The sequence below is a fragment of the Solanum dulcamara genome, chromosome 6 (genome assembly GCF_947179165.1).
Source record: "Solanum dulcamara chromosome 6, daSolDulc1.2, whole genome shotgun sequence".
NCBI classification, from domain to species: Eukaryota; Viridiplantae; Streptophyta; class Magnoliopsida; order Solanales; family Solanaceae; genus Solanum; species Solanum dulcamara.
The window spans coordinates 10741829-10753194 of record NC_077242.1 but is presented as its reverse complement, the minus strand read 5'-3'; the positions used below and the strand labels follow the sequence as shown (position 1 = coordinate 10753194).

General features: G+C 37.5%; 3 protein-coding genes across 3 annotated transcripts; all 3 read right to left on the bottom strand.

The window, feature by feature from the left end:
• Nucleotides 1-1263: 1263 nt before the first annotated feature.
• Nucleotides 1264-2710, bottom strand: LOC129892335 (peroxidase 3-like). The gene has a single exon (XM_055967910.1). The coding sequence runs from the start codon at nucleotides 1866-1868 to the stop codon at nucleotides 1431-1433; it is 438 nt and encodes a 145-aa protein (XP_055823885.1). The 5' UTR covers nucleotides 1869-2710; the 3' UTR covers nucleotides 1264-1430.
• On the bottom strand, nucleotides 2168-2760 carry LOC129892690 (peroxidase 3-like). Its single transcript, XM_055968273.1, has 4 exons — nucleotides 2754-2760; nucleotides 2540-2707; nucleotides 2340-2479; nucleotides 2168-2254 (listed from the first exon to the last, which is right to left on the bottom strand). Exons 1-4 carry the CDS (start codon nucleotides 2758-2760, stop codon nucleotides 2168-2170), a joined length of 402 nt encoding a protein of 133 aa, XP_055824248.1.
• A 6991-nt stretch (nucleotides 2761-9751) lies between these two features.
• LOC129892167 (peroxidase 3-like) lies at nucleotides 9752-11327 on the bottom strand. Its single transcript, XM_055967724.1, has 4 exons — nucleotides 11028-11327; nucleotides 10747-10944; nucleotides 10407-10569; nucleotides 9752-10316 (listed from the first exon to the last, which is right to left on the bottom strand). Exons 1-4 carry the CDS (start codon nucleotides 11241-11243, stop codon nucleotides 9898-9900), a joined length of 996 nt encoding a protein of 331 aa, XP_055823699.1. The 5' UTR covers nucleotides 11244-11327; the 3' UTR covers nucleotides 9752-9897.
• Between the last annotated feature and the right edge of the window lie 39 nt (nucleotides 11328-11366).

Here is an 11366-nt window from a genome sequence, read left to right as displayed (position 1 = left end):
TTTCTTCTTTTTCTGACTATTAAGACTTGAGAGATATAAGATGTTTGGTATTAGTAGCTCAGGGCGGGGATAAATAATGAGTATTAGTTTGGATTTTTTAAAAAAAATTAGAAGGCAGCTGTATTAAGCTAACAACTTTACTAGAAACCACCAACTTCGCATTAATGTACTTGCTTTGATTTTGTTTTTTCCTTTTTTTATGGGAACAAGATTCCTACACTACAACAAGAAGATATTAACTGGTTCATTGTATCTGTTGAGAATGAATTTGAAGTCTACTAGTTTCCGGAGGATAAAGACCAAAGATTTTGAGTAACTGATCGGGCAAAACAACTTAAAAGATAAAGAACTACTGTTAGTCTTGTTATGCCTTACCAAGCTCTAAGTATCATTTGTACAATTAAGAATCCCCTTAGTTGATTAATTTCTTCTTCATATAGGATCCATGAAGCAATTACTAAGAAGTACATCCTTTCCTATCTGGTCAAGGTACAACATAGCTTAGAGAGACGTTCTATATGACAGAAAAAAATGGGCGGGCACGAGCATTCTGGTGTCTAAGTTAATTGGTCAGAAGACCACCATATCACTTATCCCCTAGAACGAAATGAGATTGAATAGAAAGAAAGTGAAGTGCTAGTCCAGCAAGATTTTCTTTCTCTCTCCCTCGTCAATTGTTAGGTTTCTCCATCTCTTATAAATTTTCGTATAGCCTTTGGCACAAGCTGGCCCAACTTAAATTTGTCATAACATTATGAGATTTTGTATCAATATAACTTCTTTCTTCTTCATAACTCTGCTATCTATAGCAAATTCTAATATACCAATCGAGAATCGTGATATGGAAGTTCGAAATTCTGTATTATCAAGTGAAGTTTTCTTTATGGAGATTGGAGATTAATAAATTCGTCACTAAAGTTGATTGGTTGTAATTGCTAGAATAAAACACGTCTTAGTAGATAGTGTAATAATAATAAACGCTGACGATAAAAAAATTCCATGGCTTAATAGTCCCAAACACAAAGCACGAAGTGTTTTATTCTAATGGCTAATGGCTAGCTACATACAAATTAAACATGGCCTAGGTAATTTGTACTCTCAATCAGGAAGTGTATTAAATAAATCTAGTATATATTGTATCCAATGTGTTAGAAACGTGAAAATATAAAGAACAAGGAAGAACAATATTTAACGTGGTTTGGATCAGAATGATCCAACGTCCACCAGAGAACAACTACTTTTCCAAATTCTAGAATAGCAGCTCTTGGAATCTTAGTTTTATTTCAAGAAAACCATCACTATACAAGAATAAGACGGAATAACTACAAAAAGAAATGATTTATGTCATCCCAAATCACTCACACAAAGGTTACATACAAAACACAAACACACGAATATTGGAAGTTGGGAATAATGGGAAAAGACAGCTCTTAACTATTCACAGCTGCACAGTGCTTCCTAATCTCACCAGTAGAGCCGGTCTTGACTTCAATCTTTCCCATTTTCTCCATGGCTACACCAAATTCAGCATAGAATTGTTTGGGTGATCCTTGTACTAGCTGGTTGATGAATGACTTTGTTGTCGCACTTGTTGTCAAGGCTGCATCAGATTGGAATAACCCTTTTCTCTTGAGCACAAGCTGAAAGTAGCTAAGATCAAATTTACTGGAACTGCCAGGATCCATTTCGACAATTGTGGTATTGTCATTGATTGATTTGCATTTCTTTATCTTAAGATTAGCTGCATATTCACTTTCTAGAGATGGATCTTGTTTGCCCCACACTCCAGTAAAATTGTATAAACGTAATGAAAATGACGGGCAATGAGAGACTCCAATAGTATGTGCACCTGATATAAAATTGTTCATAGTAATAATGATTTTTGTCTGAGAAACTTAAATGTGAAAAATCTCGATATAAGCAGAAATCAGTGCAGATGTATTAATTTAAACTTACCAGAACTTAGGTCAAGACCCTTGCTGGCAAAAGATGTTTGGAGACTAGAAAAGTTACTTATCGGAGGAGGGATGTTTGCCAAGGCTTCTGAGGCATTTGATATCCTTCCATCTCTTCTACCAGTTGGAAGGGCCTCCTTGAAGATAGAGGGAGACAAAGATTAAGAACATAGTTCGTTTTAGCTTAGCCCTTTCATGCGTACAATAACTAGTCATCTTGGTTTTCTATCAACAGCCTCAACTATAACCTCAGCTCTATTTAGTGGTCTGAGTAGGATACGACTATAAGCAAATACAGTCTGCAAGTTGGTTCAGAGTTTTGTACTTACTGTAAGCACAACTGAGTCTCTAGCAACCAAGGCAACAATATCTGCACAAGAGAACTCCAGGGCATTCAGTTTCAACTGCTTTCTTCACACCATCGATGAATGAGAAGCTTCTCAGCGTTTGGTTAGGAACAGCCACTTTTTCAGTTTGGTTTTTCGTGCTCGAAGTGAAATTCAGGAGCACAGAACCATCACAACCTTGTAAAACCACATTATTACTTCAAGAATGGAACTCTTCATATGAAATGAGGTATAAACTTGCCCTGACAAAGCAATCGTGGAAATGCAGTCTGAGCAAGGCAGCTGCAAGACATGGAGCATTTGGGATTTGCTTTTGCACATAATCTTGAATTATCTTCTCTGCTTGCGGACAGCTCTTTGCATAGAAGTTGAGTTGCAACTGAGCGTGGCTAGAACCCACTATTCCTAGTAGAATACACAACACTAGAAAATTACCCAAATCGCCAAATACTAGCCATTTATATTACTTACTTCTTTTAGCAACTTTAGAAATGCAAGATAGTCAAAACGCGTTTTGAACGCGTAGTCAACAAAACGCGTTTTGAACGCGTAGTCAAAAAAGGAACAAAACGCGTTTTGAACGCGTAGTCAAAAAAGGAACAAAACGTGTTTTGAACGCGTAGTCAAAAAGGGAGGTTCAATACGCGGATTTTACGCGTTTCTAGTTTCTTATAAATAGAAGACTTCTTGCCCTCATTTATCCCATCCCAGAAAGAGAGAGTAAGAATACAAAGAGAGTTATACACCAAGATAAATATTGTAGTCTTGAGTGTCCTCTTTAGTAGTTGTTCCTTTTACAAGAGAGAAGTGTTAATTGTTGTTTTATCCTTGTATTTGAGAGCTGTATACTCCATATTAAAATAGTGAGATCCTTCTACCCCGTGGTTTTTTCCCTTCTATCATTTAGAGGGGTTTCCACGTAAAATTCTCGTGTCCAATTTATTTTCATTATTTTCATCATATCAAACTTTAGTTGTGGTGCTTCCTTTCCCCAACAGTGGTATCAGAGCCCTCGGTTATTCTGTCTGTTTTATGTGAAGGTACTATTTGTGAATAGTAAATTTGGTGAATAGTACTATTCACGTGAATAGTAAATTTTAGTGACGGTACAGTTTGTCACGATTGTTTGTAAAAATATTCAGAAATGATCTAGAAGGGTGTGAAGCAAATAACAATGTCGAGTACAACAAAGTTTGACGTTGAGAAATTCAATGGGACTAATTTCTCATTGTGGAAAATGAAAATAAAAGCAATACTGAGAAAAGACAATTGCTTAGCTGCAATTGAAGGCAGGCCCACAGACTTTGTTGATGACAGAAAGTGGAACGACATAGATAGCAACGCAGTTGCTGATCTACACTTGGCACTAGCTGATCAAGTATTGTCTAGTGTGGCAGAAAAGCGGACGGCGAAGGAAATATGGGATACTCTTACGGGGTTGTATGAGGCCAAGTCTTTACATAATAAAATCTTCTTAAAAAGAAGATTGTATACTCTTCGAATGGCAGAGTCCATGTCAGTTACTGAACACATCAATACTTTGAATACTCTGTTTTCGCAATTTACAACAATAGGTTGCAAAATAGAAGGGACTGAACGTGCGGAGCTTCTACTTCAAAGTCTGCCTGACTCGTATGATCAACTCATCATCAACCTGATGAATAATACAGACAGTCTAGTTTTCGATGAAATTGCAGCCGTTGTCTTGGAAGAAGAAAATCGGCGCAAAAATAAGGAAGACAGACAAGCAAGTTCGCAGCAAGCTGAAGCCTTGATGATGGTGAGAGGAAGACCAACGGAACGTGGCCCCAATGGGAGTCACAATCATGGCAGATCTCAATCAAGAAGTAAGAAGAATATCAAGTGCTACAACTGTGGCAAGAAAGGGCACTTCAAGAAAGATTGTCGGTTCAAAAAGAAGAGTGAACACCCTGAGCCATCAAATGCTCAAGGGAATATTGCATGTACCTCAGATGATGGAGATATTTTGTGTAGTGAAGCAATATCAAATAATGAAGACAGAAAACGTTTCACTGATGTCTGGATCATGGACACAGGAGCAACATGGCACATGACTTTCCGAAGAGAATGGTTCCATCAATATAATCCTATCTCAGGAGGGTCTGTGTTCATGGGAGACGATCATGCTTTGGATGTTATTGGTATTGGATCCATCAAAATAAAAATGTATGATGGCACGGTACGCACCATCCAGGAGGTACGACATGTAAAAGACTTGAGGAAGAATCTATTATCTTTGGGGCAATTAGATGATAATGGATGTTCATACAAGACTCATGGTGGAGTCATGAAAATGTTTAAAGGAGCGCTTGTAGTGATGAAAGCAGAAAAACTTGTTGCAAATCTATATGTGCTTAAAGGTGAAACACACTAAGAAGGAGAAGCATCAACCGTGTCAGCAAGTTCATTTGAAGAATCAACGATGATATGGCATCGTAAACTTGGCCATATGTCGGAACGAGGTTTGAAGATTCTTGCTGAGCAAAAGCTTCTTCCGGGGCTCAAAAAGGTTTCACTACCCTTTTGTGAGCATTGTGTTACCAGTAAGCAAAATAGACTGAAGTTTAGCAGTTCCTCTGCTAAAAACAAGGAAATACTAGATCTAGTCCACTCTGATGTCTGGCAAGCACCGGTGGAGTCTCTAGGAGGAGCGAAATATTTCGTCTCATTTATCGACAATTACTCTAGGAGAAGTTGGGTATATCCAATCAAGAGGAAGGCAGATGTTTTTTCAGTTTTCAAAGAATTCAAAGTGCGGGTGGAACTTGAATCTGATAAAAAGATCAAGTGTTTGAGGACAGATAATGGAGGAGAATACACTGGTGATGAATTTAATAACTTCTGTAAACAAGAAGGTATTAAATGGTAGTTCACGGTGGCATATACTCCACAATAAAATAGAGTAGCAGAGCGGAAGAACAGAACCTTGTTGGAATGGACAAGAGCTATGTTGGCAACTACAGGGTTGGAAAAACCATTCTGGGCAGAAGCAGTCAAAACCGCCTGTTATATAATCAATCGGTCACCATCAACCGCAATTGATCTGAAAATGCCAATGGAGATGTGGACAGAAAAACCAGCTGATTATTCTCGCTTACATATATTCGGAAGTCCTGCTTATGTTATGTACAACACCCAAGAAAAATCAAAGTTGGATCCAAAATCCAGGGAATGCATTTTCTTAGGGTATGCTGATGGAGTCAAGGGGTATCTCTTGTGGGATCCCACAACCTGCAAGGTGGTAATCAGTAGAGATGTTGTATTTGTTGAAAATAAGATACAAGAAAAAGAAAATAGCACTTTAAAAGAAAAATCAGAGACTACTACAGTTGAAGTTGAAGAAATAGAAGAAGTTTCAGTTTCTTCTGAAGCAGCACCAGAGCACGAAGAACAAGAGCAAGCTGAGATCGAAACTCCACAAGTTCGACGGTCAACTAGGGAGAGAAGAGAACCAGCTTGGAACTCAGATTATTCTATGGAGAGTAATATTGCATACTGTCTACTAACAGAAGATGGAGAGCCTTCAACTTTTCACGAGTCTATGAAAGGCCAAGAATCATCTCTATAGGTGGCAGCAATGCAAGAAGAAATTGAAGCTCTTCATAAAAATAAAACATGGGATCTTGTTCAATTACCACAAGGAAGGAAGGCCATTGGAAATAAATGGGTCTACAAGATCAAACGCAATGGTAATGATCAAGTGGAGAAGTATCGTGCAAGATTGGTGGTGAAAGGATTCGCTCAGAAAGAAGGTATAGACTTCAATGAGATATTTTCTCCGGTGGTTCGACTCACAACAATTCGAGTGGTCCTGGCGATGTGTGCTACATTTGACTTGTACTTGGAGCAGTTAGATGTCAAAACTGCATTTCTTTATGGAGAACTTAAAGAAGAAATTTATATGCTCCAACCAGAAGGTTTTGAAGAACAGGGAAAAGAGAACTTGGTTTGCAGGTTGAACAAATCTCTATACGGTCTCAAACAGGCGTCGAGATGTTGGTATAAAAGATTTGATTCCTTTATTATAAGCCTTGGATACAACAGACATAGTTCAGATCCTTGTGTTTATTACAAGAGATTTGGTGATGAAGATTTTGTTATTTTGCTGTTGTATGTTGACGACATGTTAGTAGCAGGCCCTAATAAAGATCGTCTTACAAAATTAAAGGCACAGTTGGCTAGGGAGTTTGAAATGAAGGACTTGGGACCAGCAAATAAGATTCAAGGGATGCAAATTCACCGAGACAGAAATAATAGGAAGATTTGTCTTTCTCAAAAGAACTACTTGAAGAAAATCTTGAGACGCTTCAAGATGCAAGACTGTAAGTCAATTTCTACCCCACTTCCTATTAATTTCAAGTTATCCTCAAGTATGTGTCCTAGCAATGAAGCAGAGAGGATGGAGATGTCTTGAGTACCGTATGCATCAGCAGTGGGAAGTTTAATGTTCGCTATGGTATGTATAAGACCTGACATTGCACAAGCAGTGGGAGTGGTTAGTCGATACATGGCTAATCCTGGTAGAGAGCATTGGAATACTGTTAAGAGGATCCTGAAATACATCAAGGGTACCTCAGATGTTACAATGTGTTATGGAGGATCAGACTTTACTGTTAAAGGTTATGTTGATTCAGATTATGCAGGTGATCTTGATAAAAGCAAGTCCACCACAGGTTATGTGTTTACTCTTGCTGGAGGAGCTGTAAGCTGGGTTTCAAAACTGCAATCTATCATGGCAACATCTACGACGGAAGCAGAATATGTAGCAGCTACACAAGCTAGCAAAAAAGCAATATGGATGTAGATGTTACTGGAGGAGCTCGGGCACAAACAAGAGAAGGTTGCTCTATTTTGTGACAGTCAGAGCGCTTTGCATCTCGCAAAGAATCCGGCATTTCATTCAAGGACAAAGCACATACGAGTTCAGTATCACTTTGTTCGTGAGAAGGTGGAAGAAGGCAGTGTGGATATTCAGAAAATTCACACTAATGACAACCTGGCAGATATGTTTACGAAGCCGATCAACAGTAACAAGTTCATATGGTGTCGATCTTCTATTGGCCTAGCAGAAACGTAACATTGCAGTAATTGGGTAGAAAGGATGGTGTGAAGACTTAATTGATTCTCAATTAAATCTTCAAGTGGGAGAATGCAAGATAGTCAAAACGCGTTTTGAACGCGTAGTCAACAAAACGCGTTTTGAACGCGTAGTCAAAAAAGGAACAAAACGCATTTTGAATGCGTAGTCAAAAAAGGAACAAAACGTGTTTTGAACGCGTAGTCAAAAAGAGAGGTTCAATACGCGGATTTTACGCGTTTCTAGTTTCCTATAAATAGAAGACCTCTTGCCCTCATTTATCCCATCCCAGAAAGAGAGAGTAAGAATACAAAGAGAGTTATACACCAAGATAAATATTGTAGTCTTGAGTGTCCTCTTTAGTAGTTGTTCATTTTACAAGAGAGAAGTGTTAATTGTTGTTTTATCCTTGTATTTGAGAGCTGTATACTCCATATTAAAATAGTGAGATCCTTCTACCCCGTGGTTTTTTCCCTTCTATCATTTAGAAGGGTTTCCACGTAAAATTCTCGTGTCCAATTTATTTTCATTATTTTCATCATATCAAACTTTAGTTGTGGTGCTTCCTCCCCCAACAAGAAAGAGGTCTCTTTCTTTGTTCGAGTTGCTACACACACATCTACTCCAAACAAATCAGAAAGAATTTATAGGCACATTGCTATAGCTAACTGGCATTAGTTTGTCTTTCTCCATCTTTTTTATTACATAAGAAATTAGATTTGTTATAGACTGTCTCTTTCATTCAATGAGGTTTATATGTCATGATCATACAAAATGGCCTCTCACAATAATAGACACATAAATTAGTCTTCTTTTGCGAAAACTTTGATAAATATCATGGTTATTACCTACTCCTGGAGATATAATTAACTTCATAATGGTGCATGGAAGGTATAACTTTTGCATTTTCTGGTTAAACTAATTGCATCAGAGGCTATTTCTTTATTATTATTATTTTTCTGTCAATTAAGACTTAAGATATAAGGTATTTGGTATTAGTTGTTCAAAGACTTAAGATATAAGGTATTTCTGTCAAGTACTTTTGATTATAGGTTACACCTGCTAAGGTAGTTTCCATATATACAAGCTGATAAGCTTTGCATTTTCTTCTTTTTCTGACTATTAAGACTTAAGAGATTAGTTTGGATTTTAAAAAAAAAATTAGAAGGCAGCTGTATTAATCAAACAACTTTACTAGAAACAACCAACTTCGCATTAATGTACTTGCTTTGATTTTGTTTTTTCCTTTTTTTATGGGCACAAGATTCCTACACTACAACAAGAATATATTAACTGGTTCATTGTATCTGTTGAGAATGAATTTGAAGTCTACTAGTTTCCGGAGGATAAAGACCAAAGATTTTGAGTAACTGAACGGGCAAAACAACTTAAAAGATAAAGAACTACTGTTAGTCTTGTTATGCCTTACCAAGCTCTAAGTATCATTTGTACAATTAAGAATCCCCTTCGTTGATTGATTTCTTCTTCATATAGGATCCATGAAGCAATTACTAAGAAGTACATTTTGTGTCACAGCCTTTCCTATCTGGTCAAGGTACAACATTGCTTAGAGAGACGTTCTATATGACAGAAAAAAATGGGCGGGCACGAGCAGTCTGGTGTCTAAGTTAATTGGTCAGAAGACCACCATATCACTTATCCTAGAACGAAATGAGATTGAATAGAAAGAAAGTGAAGTGCTAGTCCAGCAAGATTTTCTTTCTCTCTCCCTCATCAATTGTTAGGTTTCTCCATCTCTTATAAATTTTCGTATAGCCTTTGGCACAAGCTGGCCCAACTTAAATTTGTCATAACATTATGAGATTTTGTATCAATATAACTTCTTTCTTCTTCATAACTCTGCTATCTATAGCAAATTCTAATATACCAATTGAGAATCGGGGTATGGAAGTTCGAAATTCTGTATTATCAAGTGAAGTTTTCTTTATGGAGATTGGAGATTAATAAATTCGTCACTAAAGTTGATTGGTTGTAATTGCTAGAATAAAACATGTCTTAGTAGATAGTGTAATAATAATAAACGCTGACGATAAAAAAATTCCATGGCTTAATAGTCTCAAACACAAAGCACGAAGTGTTTTATTCTAATGGCTAAAGGCTAGCTACATACAAATTAAACATGGCCTAGGTAATTTGTACTCTCAATCAGGAAGTGTATTAAATAAATCTAGTATATATTATATCCAATGTGTTAGAAACGTGAAAATATAAAGAACAAGGAAGAACAATAATATTTAACGTGGTTCGGATCAGAATGATCCAACGTCCACCAGAGAACAACTGTTTTTCCAAATTCTAGAATAGCAGCTCTTGGAATCTTAGTTTTATTTCAAGAAAACCATCATTATACAAGAATAAGACGGAATAACTACAAAAAGAAATGATTTATGTCATCCCAAATCACTCACACAAAGGTTACATACAAAACACAAACACACGAATATTGGAAGTTGGGAATAATGGGAAAAGACAGCTCTTAACTATTCACAGCTGCACAGTGCTTCCTAATCTCACCAGTAGAGCCGGTCTTGACTTCAATCTTTCCCATTTTCTCCATGGCTACACCAAATTCAGCATAGAATTGTTTGGGTGATCCTTGTACTAGCTGGTTGATGAATGACTTTGTTGTCGCACTTGTTGTCAAGGCTGCATCAGATTGGAATAACCCTTTTCTCTTGAGCACAAGCTGAAAGTAGCTAAGATCAAATTTACTGGAACTGCCAGGATCCATTTCGACAATTGTGGTATTGTCATTGATTGATTTGCATTTCTTCATCTTAAGAGTAGCTGCATATTCGCTGTCTAGAGATGGATCTTTTTTCCCCAAAACTCCAGTAAAATTGTATAAACGTGATGAAAACGACGGGCAGTGAGAGACTCCAATGGTATGTGCACCTGGTAAAAAATTGTTCATAGCAGATGTATGGTAAGTTTCAATATAGCATAAGCAGAAATCAGCACAAATGTATTTTAATGAAAACTTACCAGACAATAGGACCAAGTCCTTTAGGTCAAGACCCTTGCTGGCAAAAGACGTCTGGAGACTGGAAAAGTTACTAGTTGGAGGAGGGATGTTGGCCAAGGCTTCCGAAGCGTTTGATATTCTTCCATCTCTTCTACCCGTTGGAACATTCCAGTAAGGTCCTCCCTGAAGAAAGGGGGAGACAAAGATTGAGAACATGTTCCATTTAATTTGATATTCCGATTTCTATTAGAGGCTTTGACTATGACATCATCTCATTTTATTGGTTTGAGCAAGACACTAGACAAATATGGTCAGCAAGTCGGAAACTAGTTTACAAGTTGGTTCAAGTTTTGTACTTACTGTGACTACAACAGAGTCTCTAGCAACCAAGGCAACAATATCCGCACAAGAGACAACTCCAGGGCATTCAGCTTCAACTGCTTTCTTCACACCATCGATGAATGAGAAGCCTCTCAGTGTTTGATTAGGAACAGCAACTTTTTCAGTCTGGTTTTTCGTGCTCGGAGTGAAATTAAGGAGTACAGAACCATCACAACCCTGTAAAAATCCAATCAAGTATATCAGGAAACTACATTACTTCATGAATGGCACTCTTCATATGAAATGAGGTATAAACTTACCCTAACAAAGCAATCATGGAAATGCAGCCTGAGCAAGGCAGCTGCAAGAGACGGAGCATTTGGGACTTGCTTTTGCACATAATCTTGAATTATCTTCTCTGCTTGCGGACAGCTCTTTGCATAGAAGTTGAGCTGCAACTGACCATGGCTAGAAGCCGCCATTCCTAATACAATACACAACAGTAGAAAATTACCCAAATCGCCAAATTTAGCCATTTATATTACTTCTTCTTTTTGCAACTTTTGAAAGAGCTGTGTTTCTTTGTTCGAGTTGCTACACATATCAACTTCAAACGGATCAAAAAGAATTTATAGGCACATTGCTTTAGCTAACTTGCA